Raw genomic sequence first — 22,988 nt, forward strand, 5'->3', positions numbered from 1 at the left:
ATCGTCCGTTCTTAACTCTGGTTCCTGTTTCCATTGAACAGAGCTCAGGTGAATGATAGCTGAAACAGAGAACAAGCAAACAATGGCGAAATTCGTGACCCAGTAAACTCGAAGCATCATTGGATGAGAAGTGGCCTGGAATCTCTTCTTGTGAAGGATTAAAATCGCAATAGTTAGATGCGTTGCAGTTTGTACTAGCGGTATTCAATTCAATTCTATACGATTTGGAGTTGTAGAAGGAGGAGGAAGAAGTGGGTTAGAGGGCAATATAGTCTTTTTCTACACTTAACAGCCCTTTTTAACGGAATGGGTACAGTTGATAGAATCTTGGGAATGCAGGGGAGGGGAGAGTCATTACTCAAAACCTAGGGGAGGGGTCTGTCATTAGAGCATAATCGAGGGGAGGGGGGAATAATTTACTCTTTTTTTTAAGGAATATTCCTGGTTGAGGTAACCATGACTCCTTTCTGTTGATAAATCTATTTGGGCCACGTTTAAAGAAGATTGAAGGATGATGTGAAGTTTCTAAATGTGGGTTGTTTAAGAATATGGCATGGATGGCAATGTGTCAAATTATATACCCAAATTCTTCCATTTGCTTTTCATGTAAGTATATGCATCCCTTCATCACCCTCTTGGTGGTATTCTAGAATGAGACTATGTGTCCATTAAATTTCAGTCCTTTATAGCCTTCTACAACTTGTCATATGACAGAAATAGGTCTGCCAGTAATTCCTTATTAGGCCAGCTAAAAAACCTTCTCCATCCTCCATTTACAAGTCCTGCATTAGCACTTGTGCTCTGAGCAAACTCTATTAGATCCAGCCACCCCAATGAAACCACTTGTGTTCATTCATGGTTTAAGTAATTGGAATTGGCAATGGGATCAATCTCCACCAATTTTGATTCTGATCCAGCCAGAATCAAAGAGGGTGGACCTTGGTGCTCTGGTAAAATTACTCTATTGCAATCTGATGATCATGAGTTCGAGTCAAGAAACAATTTTTTGGCGAAGAAGGGTAATATTAGTTACATTATGACCCTCTTTAAACCCTTGCTTCAGAATGTGTTCTAAACCCATAATCTATTCCAAGAATATATACCAAACATAAATTTAGAACTGAACCCATCATCAAATTAAGTTCAAATTTTATGTAGAAACAGAGCTGAACCCATGATCAAAATTCAAATTAATTTTTGTAAAGAAACAGAGATGAATCCATCATCAAAGTTTAATGATATAGGCAAACCAACTCATTGAAAAGGCCAGGGTGGTTAATAGGTCTTGTGATCTCATTCATTATCATCAATAAAAACAGCTATGGTTGCTTCCTACAAACCCACACACATGGCAGTAAAGCAAAGCAGAATCGGCAACAATACCCCAAAAGAATTAATTAGAATACAAGATATCATAGCTATCTAATGAGAAGGATGATGCTTGATGCTATTGCTTAAACTTTGAGGGAACCAAACCAACCTTTGCTCCCTTTGGTCACTTTTTTGCCTTCTTCTATCTTCAAGTGGGGAATGCTTTTGTGGGTGCCACTCACCCATCACCACCTTCCAGTTACCGTTGTAGGGTCCCACCTAACATGTTTGTCGTCCTTAGCAACTCTCTAGTCCCCTTCACTTCATTTCACTCTCACTGTCACATGAGTCTTGTCTCCTCTCACATTATTATTATTTCTCATTTCCATTTTACCCTGTTCTAATGGTTTCAACTTAGAATGGAAACCAGAACTAAAATTGAAACCGGCCAGTTAAAATGAATTTAATCAAAATAAATTGGTTCAATTTCATTTTAAAATCTAAAATTTTTTTTTGAATCAAATCAAATAAACTATAAGTCTTTGGACCGAATTGCATTCCGATGGCATTGAGAAGGTATCGCACAAAACATAGAGTATTATCGATCATTTGTAAATAAAGACAAAGAAATCAAATAGGGTAATAATTGAATAATAAATCAAAATGAACCAAATGAACTATTAACCATCCCCCTTCCCCTCCTTTAATTTTGGTCTTTTACGGATAAAATTTCCATCTTAATCCCATTCAAGGCTCAAGCACTTCAATTAATACCTGGTACCTACTGATTTAGATGTTACACCCCAAAATTTATCATTCACATTAATTTAGATTGAGAATTATAAGTTGCAAAACCCCACAAATCTCTCTTCCATTCCAATAAGAAAAAGGAGACAGATGGAGTATTGGAGACCTCTCATTAATCCCACAACCTCGTCCACACCGTTTTCAATAAATCTGTTTCTTGGAAAACCCACAAAAATCGAAATTAAAAATAAAAAAAAAAAAAAGATGAAATCAAGGTTCAGCGAATAAAGTCTATCCATCTATTCACCAAAATTAATAAGGTAAAACACTCCCTCACATTCTGTTCTCATTCATTCATAGAGAGAGATTACTTTTTTTTTTTTTGTGGTAAGAATAGGGAGAGATTACTGGAAACGTTTAGAGTTTTAGTTAGATATGATCACTAGAATTAGTTTTTGGGCCCATAAAAATATAGCCAAAAAGGAATTTTGATTTCTCTTTCTCTCTCTTTTTTCTTGCTTCATTGCTATTTACTAGAGTTTGACTCGCTTTCAACTCTACAGTCTCACTCTCAAATCCCAAATGACTTGTAATTTCGCCCATTCCTTATCCTTCCCTCCTCTTTCGTCTCCGTTTCCGTCTCCCCCTCTCTCTCTTCATTAGAACACTTTGATCTCTAGAATCCAAAGACTTTGTTTGATCTAATCTGATCTCTCGCTCTCTCTCTCACAGAGGGGAACAACAGTAACCCTTCGAAGAAACAAGAAGATTCCCCAGAATAGTCTTAAGGAAAAGTTGTAGAAGTAGAAGAAGAAGAAGAAGAAAGCCTCATTCCTCTTTCTTTAATCTCTTGACGAAGCCCTTTCTGCTAACAACTTCAGGAAGAAGATTGTAGAAGAGGGAAAGAGGAAGAGAATAAATTTCTGCGATCTTTAAAGCCTAAACCCTAACCCTAACCCTCTTGAAATTCGTTTTCATTGTTGGGAAGAAATTGGTAGAAAGGTGAGGGGAAGGGTTTCGCACGTCTCCAGACCACTCTGTGGTCAATGTCGCAGCTGAAACCGATTTCCCATCTGGACAATATCCCCTCGACGCCAGGGAAGTTCAAGATGGACAAATCGCCTTACAATCACAGACTCCGGTGGCATTCTTCGCTAGTCAAGCTTGCTTTCTGGTCCTTACTCTTCCTTGGTTTAATCCTCATATTCTTCCTCCGATCTCCTTCTTCTCAATCATCCGATCCCCGTCGGTCTCTTCGCACCTCCATCTGGGGCGGCCCTGCTTGGGAGAAGCGTGTACGTACCTCAGCACGTGTCCGTTCTCGCAATGGCATGTGTGTGTTGGTCACTGGCGCTGCAGGATTCGTTGGTACCCATGTGTCAGCCGCATTGAAACGCCGTGGTGATGGCGTCCTTGGCGTCGACAATTTCAATGACTACTACGAACCTTCACTGAAGCGAGCCCGTCAGGCTCTCCTTGAGCGCACTGGAGTGTTCGTTGTCGAGGGGGATATCAATGATTCCGCTCTTCTCCGTAAACTATTTGATGTTGTCGCATTCACCCATGTCATGCACCTCGCGGCTCAGGCAGGCGTAAGGTATGCAATGCAGAACCCAAGTTCGTATGTTCACAGCAACATTGCGGGCTTTGTTAATGTGCTTGAGGTCTGCAAGTCCGCCAATCCCCAGCCTTCGATCGTCTGGGCTTCTTCGAGTTCGGTTTATGGCCTCAATTCTAAGGTGCCTTTTTCGGAAAAAGACCGAACTGATCAGCCCGCCAGCCTCTATGCCGCCACTAAGAAGGCTGGTGAAGAGATTGCCCACACTTACAATCACATCCATGGACTTTCAATCACTGGGTTGCGCTTCTTCACGGTCTACGGGCCTTGGGGTCGACCTGACATGGCTTATTTCTTCTTTACGAAAGATATTCTCAAGGGAAAGCCGATTTCGATCTTTGAGGGTCCTAACCATGGGACGGTTGCCAGGGACTTCACTTACATTGATGACATTGTGAAGGGATGCTTGGCTTCGTTGGACACTGCAGAGAAGAGCACTGGCAGTGGTGGGAAGAAGAGGGGGCCTGCACAATTGCGGGTCTTCAACCTAGGGAACACTTTACCTGTGCCCGTCACTGATCTCGTCCGCATATTGGAGAAGTTGTTGAAGGTTAAGGCCAAACGGGTAATGTTGAAGATGCCGAGGAATGGAGATGTGCAGTTCACTCACGCGAACATAAGCTTGGCACGTAGGGAGCTTGGGTACAATCCCACGACCGATCTGCAGACAGGGTTAAAGAAGTTCGTCCGGTGGTATCAAAGTTATTATTCAAGTTCTGGGAAGAAGGCTGCTGGGTGAATCCTCTTCATTGATGTGCGGTAGAATCGTTTCTTTTCTTCTTCATTTTAATTCTTACAATTTTTTCCCCTTCCCCTTCATCCAATTCTCTTCTTTTCATATATCTTTTTTTTCCGTTTTTGGTTTACCTTTTCATATATCTTAATATTGGCATATAAAGAGGAATTTCCGTCCTGTGGTAGAGAGGTCTTCATGGTGAGTGGGAATTGTTTGCAGGGCATTCCTGATCTGTATCAATAGAAAGCCGGAAGCATCTCATCTTTCATTGCATCTTTTCTTCCTTCCCCCCCCCCCCCTCCCTCCCTCCCTCCCTCCCTCCCTCCATCCAATTAGGATTGTTGCTAGTTACTACGTTTAGTTTCAGAAATGTATACTCCATTGCTGATAGATAACAAACATCTGATATTCTGATTGGTGGATTTCTTTTATTAAGTCGATGTGATTTCAATAAAAGCATCAATTGAGACTCTGGGTTTTCTATCTATTATTTTGTGAATTGCTTCTGTTACGTTTTTTTGTTCTTTTTGTGCTGAAAGAGCAGACATTAAAGGATATGCACAATTTACTTGTCAGTGGCTTCTTGGTTCTCTATATTCCTTTTTTTGCTTAGCTCTGGATGCATTTATTCTTTGCTTGTTCATGCTACTGCTGTACTGCACCCACTATGGTTTTGAATCTCTAGTTGGTGTTGAGCATCCCTCAACCCCTACCCATTAACTTTATGTCCTATTTGCGTCATGCTTGGCGTCCTGCTGGAAATTTATCAACTTTAGAATGTATAAATGTCGCAGATATTTATGTGGTTACTAAAGGTGAAAAACTAGTCTTGAAAAGGTGAAATGGCTCCTCTTGTCATCACTGGTTCGGAATTGAGTATTTTTAACTATTCTCGTGGTTCCAGGGATAATTTTGTTTCATTTGATTGTAATTTAAGTCACACCAAGTATTGCTAGGTTGGATCTCATTGCAAATTTTCATGCAACTGTCACTTGGGCTATGCATTTTAACGAGAAATTTCAAGCATCATAGAATTTAAGGAATGAGTTGTTGGAAACTGTAACTTAACCTTAATAGGGGAACAATTTTCATCTTCAGAAAGCAAAGTTCAGTGAAGGGCAACCTTTTTTCTCTTTCCTTCTCTTTTGTTGTCTCATTTCAAAGAAACCACCATTAGCTAACAAAATGGAGATCCATTTCTAGTAAAGATGGATTCTGAGGGTTTCTTTGGATGAATGAATCGGTTGATGAATGTTTTTCATTTTTCTAATGGTTGTAGAGGTTGGAGCACGGTGTTCTCCTCTGAAGCCTCATCCTACCTCCATAGATTGTACCTTCAGCGAATGGTAAGTACAATTTTGGATTGAAACCGAGTTGGGGCCCATTGTGTGTTTCCTGTATGTTGGTGGAAAACACTCACATCCATCTTAGAGTTTTCCTTTCTAATTGTTGGATAATCACTGATCCAGTTTGCAGCTTGGCACTTGTCCTTGCCTCGCATTAGTAACTTACAAGCAGGATTTCAGTGTTGGAACTGCTAAGAAGTGTTTATGCCATAAACAAGTGTATTGGCTAGCAAACCTATAGATATAAAAATGCATTCTTAGTTTCATTATGGAAATAATTCCTAGTCCTGCTTGTTTTTGGCAAGGGATTGCGATAACTTGGAGGGTCTAGACACTAATAATATGCCTTGAGTTTGAAAGGATAAAAGAATCATCCATAATGGTAATGAATTTTATTTGAAGCTTTAGAACCCAAGGGTTTTGAATTATACATTGTGATAAGAACATAACAGATGCAACTTTAGTAAAGAAAATCAGTAGAGGTGAGGAAGAGTACCATGACTTGCCCCAAAGAAGCCACAAAGTGTTCTTTTCTGTACCTTGGTTTGGTCATATAGGATGGACATTTCAGGGTTGTACACGGAAGTTGTTGGATTGATGAGATGGATTAGTCTTCAAGAGTGCAATGGGGAAAATATAAAATCACAACCAATTCATCCAAAGGATTTTAAATTTGTATTGATTCTTGAAAGAAAGAAAAAATAAACTGAAATGGACTAGTCTTTGGAGTAAACAATCACTTGTTTCTCTCCTAATTGATAAGGATGGTAATTATCAGGTGCGGTCAGGAACTTTTCCCTCAATTATTGTAATGCGGTTCTACTTCTCTCTCAATTATTGTGATGTGGCTCTACCTGTGGTTGGTGGTGGTTCCTTCAAGAATGTCAAAGTTTATGTTCCGGTAGCAAGAAATTTGATAAGGGAGAACAGGAATACATGGTTGCTCTTAGTACAGTTTGCTTCAGAATAGGGCTGTGGACCCACTCAGGTGTTTGCAGTGGCAAAACCAACAGCAGAAAACTGATCCAGGTCCAACATTTTGTTCATACCTCTTAACACCTTTTTGCTGTTGGATTGCCGGGGGAATTCAGAAAACATGACCGAAAGGCACAATTAAACACAGCCAAAACCAGTTCTTGTTATTGGTTTGGCCATGTGATGCCCCGTAGCAATCTTACCAAAGCTTCTAGGTTTAATAACAGCTGGTCGTTCTTTCAGATGAAGCAAAATATACTCATGAATCCAATAAAGCAACTAAAAATGATTCTATCGAATCTATCGTTGCACATTCTCCTGCACTGTTATTCCCATTCTATAGAATGCCCAGCATAAAGCTTTCTGAGGTGGAATCCTAACCAGATTTTATCAGTTTTTAATAATTAGTGTTCTGAATTCACATCAGTCACAACCCACAGTTTACACCCTTGGCTAAAAATGGTTTCACAACCTCTATTATGGAGTCATCTCCCTTCCGTTCAAACACCATATAAACTCATCTATTTCAACAATTAGATGTCAGGATGCAAAATACATTTACGCTTTGCTCTACGGATTCTTTTAGTTTATCCAAGCAAACATTCACCACTCCAGCCGAGCCTAATTTTTTTATTAGATGGTTTGTCCAATGATTTGTACCATGAACTTCAAGGTTTAAAGTTTGGCACATATAGAGTGGGATTGCAGGTTGTCTTATCATGGAAATACTGGCAATTTATGGGAGTAGAAACCTCAGTAACTAGAAGTTACCCTCAAGGTGCTTTTGCCCAACTCTTGCAGCAGAGAACCCAGAGGAGGTCATGGTACTCTATCAAGATATACTCATGCATCATATCACTTGAATGATATTAGTAGAGAGCACTCTTTGTTCCTTGTAACAAAGCAACCAGAAGGAATTCAGAAACAAATTCAATTGTTAGTAGAATGTAGTTTTAACTCAGTTCCCAGTCATTCACTGTAAACAATCTGTCTGTTCTCACTTGGTGGCAAAAAGAGGAGAAATCTAAGCTTCACATATGAAATTAATGTTTATGTCAGGTCGAAACAACAGGATTACTGTGTCAGACAAGAGCTGCTAACCCAACATACACAATAAGGCAATGGTACAGATCTCAGTTGTATAAGTGGGCAACCTTGGCACAAAAGTTACATTGCACTATTGCAAACTATTGGTTGTAGGTTAAAAACTTGGAAACGGCTTCTCCTGCAAAACAGGGGTTACGGCTGGTATACATTTGCCCCTCCCGGACCCTGGAGTAGCGGGAGGATCTCAGCTTTATAGTGGGCCTAGTACCATTGCAAGGGCAGGTCCCATGTCATTGCAGTGATGACCGTATTACACGACCCTTTTGGCCAGCATTTCCCTCGTGGGTTTAGCTTTGCTGGATCTACAAAGAGTAACGGTAGACCATCCTCTTAAAATTCGAATCAATTTTTGCAGAAAAGCTCAACTAGCACTGGATCACCTTAAGAGTGACATCAAAAAACTATCTGGAACAAACAGAAAATTGCAATGAAGTCCTCTCACAAGCAAAATTTGAAAAATAAGAAACGTTTCAGAATCATTTGATCTGAAAGATGGAACAAAAGAGACCTCTCTACATTAACTACGAGATGGGCAAAAATGAATTAAGAAGATGACAAGCATATAAATTACGGGTCTGCGATTGTAACTTCAACCTCCACACCAGGTTCAATGGTGATGGAGGTAATTTGCTTCACGACTTCAGAGGAGCTAACAAGATCAATCACTCGCTTGTGTACACGGAGCTCAAATCTATCCCACGTGTTAGTTCCTAACAATAAAATAGGAAAAATCAGAAAATTTAGTGCCAATAGATTGGTTAACAATGCACAACATATTCCTCAATTGTCAATCCAAAAAAGAAACACACGCACACAAGTGCAACGCGTTGTTGTTTATACTTTACTCAGATATGCTGAAAAGTATTCTCCCAATTTCTATGCATGATGTTAGATCAATATTCAGGTGTATATACCCTTTGTTGAGCAAGTTGTGTCTAGGCATACTCACTCCATGAAAATGACTACTTGTGGGCAAGAAGTTGCATGTAAAACCAAAAAAAAAAATACAACAGGACTGTTGAATAGAATCCTCTCATCAGTAAATGAGTCCCCAACAGAAAACAAACCACCCCCCCCCCCCCAAAAAAAAAAAAAAATCAAGAAAATTATTTCCAAGAACCAAAAAAAAACTTAAAGAACCCCAAAGAAAATACGAAAACATGGACAAAAGAATATTGGCTTTCTCTAACACTAAAATCCAATGTAAAAATAGTGCTTTGTAGCATATTAAGTGAGAACATGACCCTCACAAAGTATGTTGACCAAGGAGGAGACTCTAATAGCCTAATTTGTGAATTACTCAAGGTGTCACAATAAGAGAAAACATAATAAAGCAAAATACAAATAAGACAACTCACAGGTTATGTTGCCACTATAACACCCAGCTACTCTAAAATCTCAAACTCCATTTTGAAGAAATTTTATAAGGATTTGCTTGGTGTAATTAAACGAAGTTAGGCAACAATGATATTTTTAACCTTAATTCAAAATTCCCACTCATTAGAAGGAATGCTTAAATGTAGAGTTAATAAGGGAAAATCATATCATTGTCATACATGTTTACTTTATGAGAAGTAGCAATTTAAACCCGAGTGATGATGTAACCATGACATCATATCTATCTTCGTCAAACATGATATTGGACATGGATAATAGATCTTTTATCTGTTGAACATTGTCTAGACTCTAGACCAGTGGGCGAGCCTTGGCACAACCGTTATGTTGCACTATTGCAACCATCAAGTTGCGGGTTCAAAACTTGGAAACAGCCTCTCTGCGAAGTGAGGGTAAGGCTACATACATTTGCCCCTCCCAGACACTGCAATAGCTGGAGCCTCGTGCACTGGGATGCTCTTTTTTTTTAAACATTGTCTAGACAGTTGATCTGAGATCTGTTATGATAGATCATGATCAAGACCTTTGTAACAACTTCATCAAACATGATATGAAACATGGATAATAGATCTTAATTGAAGGACAATGATCTAGACCCTTGATCAAGGATCTTTTATGATTGATTATGATCCAAACCATTGGTCAATGATCTACCTTCATCAAACATGATGTAGAGCATGGATCATGGATCTTAATTGAAAGAAGATGATGTAGACCCTTGATCAGAGATCTTTTATGACGGATCATGATCCAAGCCTTTGATCAACGACAAAACCTTCATCAAACATGATCATGGTCCATATCATTTTTTATTAAGATGGAGTGCCCATCAAAGGCCTGAATGATAATCCATAAAAACAAAAAGCCTTGATGAAGAAACAAGATAGTGTTATTTAAATATCATCGATCCAAAACTCACTACTTCATAAAGACGTAAATTTCAAACATTGTCACGTGATACTATTTTTTCAATGCATGTAAGAATATAGATCAGAGATTATACTCATAAAAAATCTTTGATCAAGGGAACAGATCATATTCCTTAGTTAAGATCCATTATCCATGTCCCATGTCATATTTGATAAAGAGATAGTTTATCGAAGGCCTAGATCATGATTCTTCATAAAAGATTCTAGTCAAGGGTCTAGATAATATTTCTTCAATTAAAATCTATGATCTATGACTCAAATCATGTTTGATGAAGTTAGACTATTAATCAAAGGCCTAGATCAGGATCCATCACAAAAGATCCCTTATCAAGGTTCTACATCATATTCCTTCAAGTAACATAAAGAGAGACAATGGAAAAAAGTGGAGGGGTAAAGAGACGTTAGAAACTTGAAGGGTTGGACATTAATTGTAAACGAACCGGCCGGCTTTTTTAGTCTCCCATCTCTAGGGGGAGAATACTAATCACTCTTAATTCTTAAACTTGGAAAAATTCAATTATGGGGAGGCAAAATTTTCCTTAATCCTTGGATTTTTTTCCAAAAAAAAAAATTGGACTATTTCCTTTCCAATTTTCAACTTGGATATTTGGTGTCCACTTTTCTTGTGTCTTGGACAATGGGATAGAGTTTTATTTATATAGTATAGGTCCTAGGAGAGGCACCTCTTGCTAAGCAATGTGGGACTAAAATTTGCTAAGAAAAGTAGTTTTTTAAGGCTGAAAAAGTAGGTTCCATGTGGCATCACCACATTGTGTCAAACAAAATCTTTTGTTAGCTTATTTTAGTCCCGCATTGTTTAGCAAGCGGAACCTACCCTTAAGACCTATACTATAAATAGGCCCCCTACCCCATTGTCTAAAAGAAAAAAAGCTGGAAAACCAAGAATCCTATTTGGGAAAAGGATTCTTCCAAGGGTAGTAAGGTCATTTTTCCTCCCCTAATCGAGTTTACCCCGAGTTTAAAAGTTAAAAGAGTGATTAGTATCCCCCTTGATCATGAAGATTAAAAAAGACCGGTCCCGCCGGTTTGGGTTTTGGAGCCGAGGGGCCCACCCCTCTTGGCCTTAATCAAGGGTCAAAATCAAGATAAGTTTTCCCTTTTCTTTTACTTAATTGTTAATTAATTAGTTGTTAGATTAGATTTCTTTTATTTGTTAATTACTTGTTCCAGTTAACGAATTCTCTCACTTTTATATACTGTTAGCAATTAGTGTTCTTTGTGCCGCTGCTTTCTCCTCTATTAGCTCTCTCCCTCTTCCCTTCCTCCCAATCTATCAATGGCCGTCACTGTTGTTCAACCACCCAGAAACTCCCTATACCAGAAACAGTATTGACAGTATGCAACTCCCTATACCAAAAGACATCTATGCCTTTCTCTTTAAAGAACACACAGATTCTTGAGACCCCATAAACCTAGGAGAAGCATTGATTTGATTTTAAAGTACTATGGTCGAATCTTGTTCATCTCTTATCCCTCACTTTCCTTTTTCTCCTCTTTTTCTTCAACTACCATCCTTGATGACCTTGATTTTCTTCCTGACGTAAATCTCCCCATTATGAAAATAGAGAAGCTAATCCGATAGCTCAATCTCTTTCCCAAGGATCCCCCCATCACCCTCATAAACCCTCTCTAATGTAAGACTAGAACCAGAATAGGTCTACTCCCAGACAATATCAAATAGAAAATCTCCAAAGAACAAGAAAGAGAGCAATGGGATTCCCAAGAGATATAAGTGATTTAAGTGATTTTAGTAGTTTTCTTTTAAATATCTAGTGTGGTTGAATTAGGACTTTGTTTTGAGTCTTCCTAGTCAATTAAAGTTACCTAATAAGTTACAGATTGGGTCAGGCCTTTCCTTTTTAGTGGAATCTATTTTTGAGTCTTTTATATAAGGTTGTAAGGGGGGCAAGTATTGAACACGAATTTTGATATTGATGAAAAGCTTTTTGTTGATCTTCTTCTCCATTGAAGATATTTGTCTTGTGTTTGATCAAGGCTGGTGGGGTTGGTGTTTGATCCAATCGACACCTTGCAGTGTGATGCCCGGGTGGTTCGTTCAAGCCATCTTTGTTCTTTTAAAGCTCTGCTTTCAAGTTCAATTTAAGTTTTGATTTTTATTCAAGATCTACAATCAGACAAGCTGCCGCCAAGGAAATTCTGCAACAACAATAAGTTTGAATCATCCCCATCCCCTACAATTCTTCTTTTAATCCTCTCACAGTCCAAACCCTAAGGTTCTCACTTTTGTTTTCAATTTTCTCAATACCTAAATTCTGCCCAGACCAAACTAGCCAGCCAAATCACACCAAAGTTTGATCGAATTCTCCTCTCATACTAGGGAAAACTCGATCCAAGTTGCTCCCTTATCTGACCATCATAAATCCTAAAAATCCATCTTTTCCTCTTTTCAAAAACCCGAAACCCTAACCCTAGCCCTGACCTTGCTGCTGATTCTAATTTAAAGGCCTAGACTTGTTAAAACTTAACAAGACCTTCACTAGAAGACTCCCCTACATCAATTTGATCTAAACCTACCATCAAACCCTAACCCTACTTTCACAATTTTCACCTATTTTGACCTAATCGAACTACATGATCAGGTCAGATCCTAGTTATTGGCTTCTACTTGGTCTCCTACCAATCTAAAACTACATTACCTAGTGCTAGTAGGACTGACTCATATTCTCAGATTTAATCCTTGGATTGATTTCAGAATTTCAGCAATTGATCTATACCTTGTTTACTGAACTCGATTGGAATTTGGTGGTCATCTGACCATCAGATTTGCTTCTATTAATTCAGGACATACGAATCAGATGGGACATTGAGATGAAATGGTTGGAGAAAACAGGCTACCGATGGGGACAACCTGTCAACTGACCACTTCTTACCATTGTCCCACCCCGGTAACTTCAAACAGGCATAGAATACACTGATCACTGAAAAAGTGGCCTCACTTCCCCATCCCGCAAAACCCTGCAAACAAATGGGGCCTAAGATACCGGAAGTAGAGTATGCTTCTATACATAGATCAATAGATGATAACTAACCGAATCTATGTACAAAGTTGGGGAACGCAATGCAAAGAAATGAACAAAAGACTACAAACGTCAAGGAGAGTATTCAGTTAGTTGTGTATGATTGTATGAATACCTTCACCACAGGGCGATTTCCTAGTAGTGATGAGGAGAACTTTAGTGGGCATCCTCACTGGCCCTTTAACTCTCAGCCGCTTATCCTTGGCACCTCGGACTAGATCCGCGCACACTGTAATGATCCCAATAACATGTCAGACTATAATGGCAGAACAAAAATCAGAATAGAACCATGTAGGTAGGAACTGGGAAGAGAGAAACACGAGAAGAAAGGAAAAGAGAGAGAACCTTTCTCGAGATTCTTGACATTCTTAGAAGAAAGGGTGATCCTGATGCGGTGAACCTGCTCATGTGGTTCCTCCAAACCACGTTTAGTAGGCTTCGTCGCTGCGTATGCCATGATTTCGTTTGTTCTCTATTGCTGCTCGCTGAATATAACAATCGAGTCACCCATCGTAAGAAAATTAATGTCCAATTCTATAAAGAGATTATTCGGGAAAAAATAGTAAGAAGAACCAAAGGGAAGAATCGCGCTTTTGATATCATTGAAAGCATCATAGCATCAAATAAATAACTCTTCGTTCCTACGGAGAGAGAGAGAGAGAGATCTGAACAAACCTAAATGGCGGGAGCGAACGACCGGCACTGATAACTCCTCTGAATAGTAAGCGAAAGCAGTAGTAGTGCCAAGTGCCAACCTCGTCATGGAGCTGAGAAAACATTATATATGTAACTACTAAACTAACTAGGGTTTGGTTAGACTTGAATCTGTTGTGATGATGGAAATCGGTTGGGTTGGGCCGGCCTTGGTTAAATTGAGTCGACCAGTCGGGCATTTTCTAATGGGCATGATGAGATCATTGTTTGGTCGCATGGTCTCTATTCTCTACACCAATGTTTGGGTCAATGGGGGGAGTACGTCTAGGTATCCACCCAAGGGGCAGGGGCGATATTTTGATGATGCCCTCTGATCTCTATTTCGACGTAAAATAATCAATGTAAGACCGTAAAATTAAATTTTCCATCATTTGTCAATCCCAACCAAGGTTCAAGTTGAATCAACTGAAACCCTAAGACCCTTTTTGTTTAAAGAAGAAGGTGGTGTGGGATTGTTGGTAAGCTATGATCCACATGTTGAAGGCATTTTGTTGGATTTTATTGAGATAAAGTTACTTTTCGCATGAATAATTATCTTACATAGCGAAAGGATGGGATTTTGATATGTCACATCAATGGATAAAATAATTAATAATGCCCCCTAAATTTTCACCTCAAATTAATCAAACAAAATTGGGATGAATTTTGAAATGTCACATCAATATTTTCCCACCCCAGCTGAGTCCCCTCCAAACTAAAACGGATCATGAAAAAGCTCCATTCTTTGAATCGGGAATCGGATCCATCTGATTCCAATTCCGATTCCTGCAACCATGGTCACACCTGGCTTCTTCTCTCCCTTTTATCACTCATATCCATAGATCTTCATTCCATTGAAGATACAACACCCCTATGCATATCCATCCATATTATTTATTTGGGCTGATGTTCTCTTTAGGGGAGAGTGGCCCCTGCGCACATGCAGGGACCAAGGAGAGCAGGGACATTGGCACCATTGGGGGTGGAATTTGAACCTTTCATGGGTGGAATTTCCACCTTTCATGTCCAGTTCTCCTTCTTGTTGTTCATGGAGACCATCATAACATTGTTGTGGAAGGGGATAATCTTTTAATTATCAAAATTTTGAAGCAATCTCAGTGTCAGATTCCGTGGACGACTGGACATATTATTGCTGACTGTTTTACTCTGAAATATTGGACAAAAGCACTCGGTGTCCTTCCTAAAACCCTTGTCTTAGTGTAATCTAGTCTCGTTCCCAATCCATGAGGAGCTTACCAAGTGAAGCACAGCCCAGAACCCCTTTAAGCGTTTTCAAGCTTTGCCCAGATTCAATGCCAGACCAATACATTTGGTAATTTCAATCTGAATGACAAGCCCGATGCAACGTTCGATGCTCAAACAGTCCCTGAACAACACAACCCAGCATCCACCCTTTTGAACATTTCATGTATGGCATCATTCTCAATCCCATTCATAAATGGTTTTGGGGTTTAGGTTGGTTGCCTAGCGATACCGTACCATCGTTCTCAACTGCGCCTGAGTGAACCCTCCTTTGCCTTGCAAAGTGTTGGGACTTGATTGTCCTGCAGACAAGCCAATTAATCTGAGTTGTGCAAACGCCGCACAAGTTCTTTTATCCAAAGTCAAACATCATATTCTCTTTCCTCAAATTTCACTTCACAATATAAATTTTCACAAAATTTAGGAGCTCTATCAATTGACTGAATCTGGTTTACAATAGCATCAGAAGGAACCCTTGAAGCATGCATTTTTATCACCTGATCCTCTCCAGCCTGAAATGTGCTAGGAATACTTATGATTATGCTGGTGGTCCTTCGAAAGTATCATGCACTCCAATGAGAATGTGGCATTCTTGGAAATATCCTGGCTGACATCTGATCTGTACACTGAAACCTATCGATTAAAAATCATACTTAGTTCTTCCACTCTTCAAGACAAGGCACAACATGTCTGAAATGTTAGAATCAGAGGAACTGAAGAAATTCCATGACTCCAGCATCAATCGTTTCCTTGATCCCTTGAAATGAACCACCTGTATTCAACCAAATAAATGTGAACAGAGGCTGTATTCATGTTCAACATGAAAGGAAAATACATATTGCATGATTTTTGCTTTCTTATAGCCACAAGCCACTAATGTTGGGTGAGGATTGGATGGCATTTCAATAGGCCTCTACTCTAGAGAGATCTGCTAAGTAACATATGTCACATGATCCAAGTGGCAATTATCATTAGAAAGAAAATTTTGGATCTTTCCATAACCTAGGAACAACAGCTTAAGGGGGAAAATTATTCTGCATACAGTACATTGAACAATTGGTCCCTAGGGCCCTACCACCCTGTAACCCAAGTGGCAACTCAAAAATAAAGCTCCTGATAATTGGCTCATGAACTTAGTAACTGCCAATTATATTTGTCAAGGCGTCGCTTAGATGACCACTTTGGCATCCAAGCGCCTTGACAACTAGTGTCGCCTTGGTCCCCCAGGCGGGCATTTTAGTTGACTTCGTTCACCTAGACACCGTGACAACTATGCTGCCAACTATAGTGCATGCAAAACTTAATTCCACCTTACCTTTACATCTAACGGCATGCCATGAAACTGCCCTGCACCCTCAGGTGGTGTCCAATTGTACAAGGCACATGGTAGAAACAGCACTGATGCTCCATGAATCTCATCCATAAAGGCTTGTGGTATAGTAAATCTCTTCGAATCAAATAAAGGATGGGACTTTACAACCCAAGCTAGTGCCAACTGGTCTCCAAGCATTCGGGAAGCTTTCATGAATTTGGAACTGTAAATTTCTAGCACTTTTTGTAGAAAGAGCTTTGCCCTGCAGGTAATGAATCAACCATCCACTTAAGGCTATTGTTTCTTTAGAAGTGAAGAAAAAGTATCAAAATTTCCAAAGTGAAGTCAAGCAGGGAAAGAAAGCAACTTTAAATGGAGTTTTTGGTGGGAAATGAAGTTACATTCAGATATCACTTCAATATTAAGGAGGAAAAAAGAAGGTAAGTTCAGAAAAACTTTTGGCAACACATGAAAGAATGACATGCTAGTACCCCCCCCCCCCAAAAAAAAAAAACCAAACACAATTAGAGAAACCCTTCCACTTCAATTTCATATCATTTTCACTTCACATCTAGCCAAAAACAACCTGAGATAATGACCAATGGGATTCGAGTCGCTGACCTTAGAATTCCATCATTCGTACCCCTCACTGCAATGAATCCTGAATTCAGGGGTTGATTTTTGTTATTCCGGAAAGTTAGAGCCAGATGAAAATTTGGATATTTCTGAAATATTGGTCCAAGATCATCAACCACTGCCACATCAGAATCCGTAAAGATATAATGATTAACACGGTCCTGCCACTTTGAATTCTCCTTAAGCCTCTCTTCTAGAAAAGCCTGTCAAAATGATCATATAACCAGTCATAATAATAATGTCACTAATATGGTTCCCATAATAATATGTCAGTAAAGTCTCATATACTAGTACTGAGATTAAAATAATAAAATTGCAGCAAAAAATAGGTTACTCCTTAACTGATACGTTAAGATAATCCTAAGGTGCTCAACAACCATAGAAATCAGCACCAAGCAAGAAAATAGGATGAATCAGGTAACACCCTTCTTGTCCATTTTAATTCTCAAACGCATGCAAACCTACAACAAAAAGAAAAGAATTCCATGACCTTTGTCATGACTGACAGTTTGGAAACACCCTTGGGAATTAATTGCAGTTGCAACATAGATCACAACCAGAACAATAAATCGTCACTGCAATTCTGTTGAGGGTCATGTTGTGATTATGTACCAACTACCAACACATTACTTCTCACTGTGAATGTACTTATTCAGATCATACGGTACTTGCAATACGCAGAAAAGAAAAAGCAATTCTGTGAAGAAAACATTTCATCGGTTACATGCCATTGCTACACACAACAAACAACAACAACTCAGCCTTATCCCAACTAAATGGGGTCGGCTACACGCATCCTTACGAGGACCAAAAAATACAACAACTACAACTACGAATCAATCTAAAACAAACTAACTGGGGTCGGCTACACGGATCGTTGCCCTCCAATCAGCTCTATTCGACCTCATACTAGAAACAAGACCTAAACTATGCATGTCTTTCCTCACCACTTCTCCGAGGGTCATTTCAGGCTTGCCCCTAGCTCTTTTAGTACCTTCAATTTGAATCAAGTAACTGCTCCAAACTGGGGCATCCAACAGCCTCCGTTTAACATGGCCATACCACCTTAGGCGACTTTCTCGTAGCATATCTTGAATCGGGGCTACTCCCAAACCAGCTCTAATATGGTCATTCCTTATTTTATCCTTCCTGGTTTTGCCACTTATCCATCTCAACATCCTCATCTCCACTACACTTGCTTATCTATATGACGCTTCTTAACTTCCCAACACTCCGTGCCATACATCATAGCCAGTCTTATAACTGTCTTGTAAAATTTATCTTTTAAACTTTACAGGAATCCGTCCACATAACACCCCGGATGCACCTCTCCACTTCAGCCATCGCTACACATGAAGTACAAAAAATTCATGGCTACTTGCCAGGAACCAAGGCCCCTCCTGGAGAAGTTCTTCAGTGACTGAATGTGTCACTCTTGGTGAGGGGAACACCTTTATGTCTGAACTGACATCAACCGACAGGGCCACAGATTTATAATCCCGTTGGGGTTTCAGAGATTGGACATTGCAGGCAAATTCATCGATAAGGAAACTGGCTTACTCAATCAAAGCATTGGCGTCTAGGTTGAACTTCGTATTTGCTTGGAGGCCTAAAATAAGAAAATGATATGGCCAACCTTTCAGCTAAAGTGGGATCTTAAGAGAAACCTTTTGGCTAGTCACGATTTGTTCTCTCCCCCTTCACCACCCACCTAAAGTATAAGATGGTCTATAGCATGTACTCTACATTCAGACTTCTATTGATAAACCTTCTTGTGAAAAATCCCAGACAGAGGGACAAAGAAAGAACAAAGGTAAACTAAGTAATGCTACTAGACTCAAATTGGAAATGAATTTCTTGATCCAACTATTTATTGAAGAGAGAGCACAATGACAGAAAATATCTTACGAAAAACAACTAAGGTTACCAACTGCAATATAAATAATACAACTTATGCATCAAGACATGTGCCCTTACAATATATGATTTGATTCTTTGAAGCATCAACTTGTCTCTCGAATATTCACCTTGAATTGGAAATACAGTGACACTATTTCTGCCCACTGAAAGTGCAGAAGCTGGATCAGTGAGAATGATTACATTGCTTTGAGGCATAGAAACCTGCAAAAATTACAAGAATATTGACATTTGGTTATATGTGTAGAATCATAGCAAGAATTGGCACATTACAATTTCGAACTTTTTTTTTTCAAGGCAAAGGCAAAGGAAAATTTATCTACCAGCAATCATCCCAACAGAATGTTAAAACTGTTTACAAAGATTATTTCTAATTTTGGAAAGATAAAAATCCGCATTAGGGGATTTTGTAATATGGGTTCAACAAAGTACTATGTCATTCTCAGATATCCACTCTGGATATTCAGTAACAGTCGTAGCAGGGGGTGGCTTGTTCAGATAATCGATTTTGCGCCTAGCAGTGATATACGTGCTAACAACTTGAGCCTGGAGTAAATAGATGGATGCACCTTTGAGTTTAACAGAGGTGATTTGGACATTGAAAGAATCCACGGGGTTTTGGAATCACCCATGAATACCCAATATGCTCAATGCAATAACCAGCAGTCAATATATGTAGCAAATAGCAGAACTTATGATGTAGATCAAAACGTGAAGAAGAAGAGGTCAAAACACAGTTCACGTTAACGTCACAGCCCCATATTTGCCTTGATGAGAATATTACTAAAAGATCTTGTGGGGCCCAAGACCAGATTGTATGAAGACTAATTAGAAGACTCAATTTTGACTATGCATGGGAGATATAGGAGTTTAATTAGTTTCTATTTTTGACATAGGCTTAGTTTCTATTTTTTATTAAGTTGTTTGTTTCTATTTTAGTTTCTTGCTTGTAATCCAATTCTCAACCTTATAAGGGACTTGCTACTTTATTGTTTCTATTTTTGGGCTCAATACTTGAGCTTATATATTGTAATCTGCCCATAGAGGCACCCCACGATTTAATAAGATGATTGATTATTGCTTAGAGCAAAAATTTTCCTTGTCAAATTGTGTGACAATGAAGGGCTGGTAGGAGCCTGGCTGAGAGCGAAATCTCAGTATCCTTTACCTTCTATTTTCCTATCCTCTTATTCTCACTGTCTTCTACATCCAACCGAACCATATTCCTGCTGTGTTTTGTGATTGCAATTGTGTGCAATCAATGCTACTGAAGACCAGAAGTGATTCCCAATCAAGCTCGACTGATTGTTGCTGATCATCACCAGAGAAGGATCGAAGTGCACCTCTGCAGATCAGTTTTCCTTCCTGTTCCTCCACCAACATCGAGCCACCTTTTCTTTGAAGCCTGGAGCCTGTTTCAGCAGGGCTCTGAGGATTGAACCAGACCAACAAAAAGCCCACTTGATCCCAGTTTGAGCCTCTGTGGATGGCTGGATTGTCCTGTAGCCTTAAGCTTCTCATTTCATCACCTACCTTCTAAGTTCATCACCAATTCAGATCTCCTCTGCTGACCATCAGAACTGAACCAAACTTGCAGCAAAGCTTCATCCCATTAAGGCTGAAACTCGATCCCCTTTGGAGCCCAATCCCAGTGCTGGTTTGCAAGTTATTCCATAACATTCTAATTTTGAGTTATCTTCATATCTCAGCTTTTAGCCATCAGAATTGGCTGAAATTCGGAGAGTAGATTCTCTTCACCTCCTCCTTCACTCAACCTGAGTTTGACACTGTTCTACAGGATGATTTGGTTTGAATTCTAAAACTTCTAAATTCTGGTTTTGTTGTTACTTTGATTTGTGGGTTTATTTGGGGCTAGGTTAACCCTAATCTAGTCTTACATTAACTTAAATAATGGAACCAACAAAGTCATCGAACGTATGTTGCCTTGTAGATAAAAAACAGAGTGCCGCCAGTGTGAGGAGATGATCTTAATCCTTGTAGATAAATAGCTCCATGAAAAACCTAGTTGTAAGCAGTATATGGAAACTCAAGTAGTTTATATCATCATTAACTATAGTTTCATATAATATCCATAGCAGCACAGGTTGCTGCAACCACACAAAGGATCTCTAAGAGACTATCAAAACCAAAGATGAAAGGATAAGTACTGGTTTAAATTTGCTCTGATACCATGTAGCAGCAGAGAAATCTACACCAGTATCTACCAAGACCGAGAGAGAGAGAGACAGAAGAAGGAGAAGAAGAAAGGAAAAACTAGAACAAGATAGAGTGAATACCTCTATCATGGATGGAGACACGGGAGGGGCAGGGTACTCATTTCCAAAAGTGGAAGAGAGAGATAGACACAATGGGCGCTAGCTTACGGTATACAGGCGGTGTGCTCAACCTTTTCCCTATAAATATAAAAGGAAACAGAAAAGGCTAAAGACCTATTCTAATTATAATTACAACTTAATACTATCCCATGGTACATTACACACTGTACCATGGTACACCATACTGCCACCATATGTATGCTTTAACAGATCTGGAGTCCTGATCTGAAGATCTGTTCAATCTTTTAAAAAATAGGATCTTAGCTTCTAATTTTGTGATTGGACCATAAGCTCATATTCAGCCATGGGTTGTCATTGAAATTTTGAGGATTTGTCCCTTCATCTGAACACTACACTCGACCAGAATTTCAGGGAGATCTGAGTCGCCAATCAAGAGATATCAATTCCACCTGTAATCTGGTTTTCTTGATGGTTCCTGCCATCCTTACCCATGGTTTGCAACTGAAACTACAACTAGGTTAAATCAGATTACATCATATGTAGTTCTGATCTCAGGTTTTAAGCACTGAGTATTGATGTGTATTGTGCATGAGTGTAACCCTTCTTCTCTGTTCCATAAAACCTTACATTATCATAAATTACCATTACCTGGATGAAATTAATGAATACGTGCAGAATAGCCAGTGACCTCTCTGCTTTACCATATGAAGAGTTCCCAACAGTAACCAAGTTTGATGATTTGGCAGCCTCATATGAATTGGGAGAGAAGTTGTACACCGCAAAAACAGTGACAAAAGAAATGGTATCTCTGGAAGTGGCATTATTAGATGGGGATGAAAAGTGGGTCTTATTCAAAGCTTTGAGACCTGCAACACAAGGTAAATATAAGACATGTAAATATATAGATTCAAAAAACTAATATAGGATTAGAATGTAGAAGGCTCCATAATTATGAATTTACATACTGCACAAGGAATTAACAGTTACCTTGACATTGCAATCGGTCAGATAAACCTTGACCAGCAGCAGGTCCCAAAACTAGATGATCAAATTTCTTATTAAGTTTTTTGGGCAGAACTTCAGCAATTGAGCTTTGATGCAGTTCCAAAACTGAGAAAGACAGCAAAGACATCCTTTCAATCTCGACTAATAAGAAATCAGGAAGGAGATTTGAAAGGTAAAAATAATGGGAAAAGGAAACAATCACCTGAGAATAAGTGAGGGACAAGAAAAACAAGGGGGAGACAGAAGAGAAGCCGACGCCATCCACTATATATTTTCATATCTATCAAACTCTTCCACACTGTTGCTGCCTAAGAAACCATCAGTGGGACCAAAGGGCTAGTAGCATGTCAGATGCAGGATGCACCTGTAACTGCATCAACAGTGTCATGCTGAACCTTGGATAGACAAATCAATACCCAAAAATCAGAAAAAAAATCGTGGACAAGCTCATACAAAAATCTACAAGCATATCCTCCAAGTCAAATGCATGCATCACCTTTCAATGATTTCATTAGGCTTTAGATTAAAACTTAAAGGACCCAAAACTTTGGACCTTTATCCGCTGCTGTAACTGGAGCGCTGCTGTGCGCATCGTGCAGCGCAGCAGCGGCCATGTGTGCACAGTGGGGCCCGCTGCTGCAC

General features: G+C 39.3%; 3 protein-coding genes across 6 annotated transcripts; 1 reads left to right on the forward strand and 2 right to left on the reverse strand.

The window, feature by feature from the left end:
• The first annotated feature begins 2,901 nt into the window (after positions 1-2,901).
• Positions 2,902-4,505, forward strand: LOC122665228 (UDP-glucuronate 4-epimerase 3-like). Its single transcript, XM_043861319.1, has one exon. It carries the CDS (start codon positions 3,105-3,107, stop codon positions 4,413-4,415), a length of 1,311 nt encoding a protein of 436 aa, XP_043717254.1. The 5' UTR covers positions 2,902-3,104; the 3' UTR covers positions 4,416-4,505.
• A 3,771-nt stretch (positions 4,506-8,276) lies between these two features.
• Positions 8,277-21,800, reverse strand: LOC122664108 (40S ribosomal protein S20-2). Its single transcript, XM_043859805.1, has 5 exons — positions 21,791-21,800; positions 13,899-13,925; positions 13,569-13,708; positions 13,339-13,452; positions 8,277-8,550 (listed from the first exon to the last, which is right to left on the reverse strand). Exons 3-5 carry the CDS (start codon positions 13,678-13,680, stop codon positions 8,408-8,410), a joined length of 369 nt encoding a protein of 122 aa, XP_043715740.1. The 5' UTR covers positions 13,681-13,708; positions 13,899-13,925; positions 21,791-21,800; the 3' UTR covers positions 8,277-8,407.
• LOC122664104 lies at positions 15,459-22,746 on the reverse strand. 4 transcript variants are annotated; one of them, XM_043859800.1, is made up of 8 exons: positions 22,549-22,740; positions 22,329-22,451; positions 21,990-22,207; positions 19,105-19,248; positions 17,113-17,330; positions 16,495-16,753; positions 15,783-15,951; positions 15,459-15,691 (listed from the first exon to the last, which is right to left on the reverse strand). In XM_043859800.1, exons 1-7 carry the CDS (start codon positions 22,622-22,624, stop codon positions 15,820-15,822), a joined length of 1,170 nt encoding a protein of 389 aa, XP_043715735.1. In that variant the 5' UTR covers positions 22,625-22,740; the 3' UTR covers positions 15,459-15,691; positions 15,783-15,819. The 4 variants fall into 4 exon arrangements, with proteins under 4 accessions (XP_043715735.1, XP_043715734.1, XP_043715737.1 ...); XM_043859799.1 differs by having other exon boundaries at positions 15,459-15,951; XM_043859801.1 differs by lacking the exons at positions 15,459-15,691; positions 15,783-15,951 and adding an exon at positions 15,966-16,319 and having other exon boundaries at positions 16,456-16,753; positions 22,549-22,743.
• Between the last annotated feature and the right edge of the window lie 242 nt (positions 22,747-22,988).

Source organism: Telopea speciosissima, chromosome 6 (genome assembly GCF_018873765.1).
Source record: "Telopea speciosissima isolate NSW1024214 ecotype Mountain lineage chromosome 6, Tspe_v1, whole genome shotgun sequence".
Classification (NCBI taxonomy): Eukaryota; Viridiplantae; Streptophyta; class Magnoliopsida; order Proteales; family Proteaceae; genus Telopea; species Telopea speciosissima.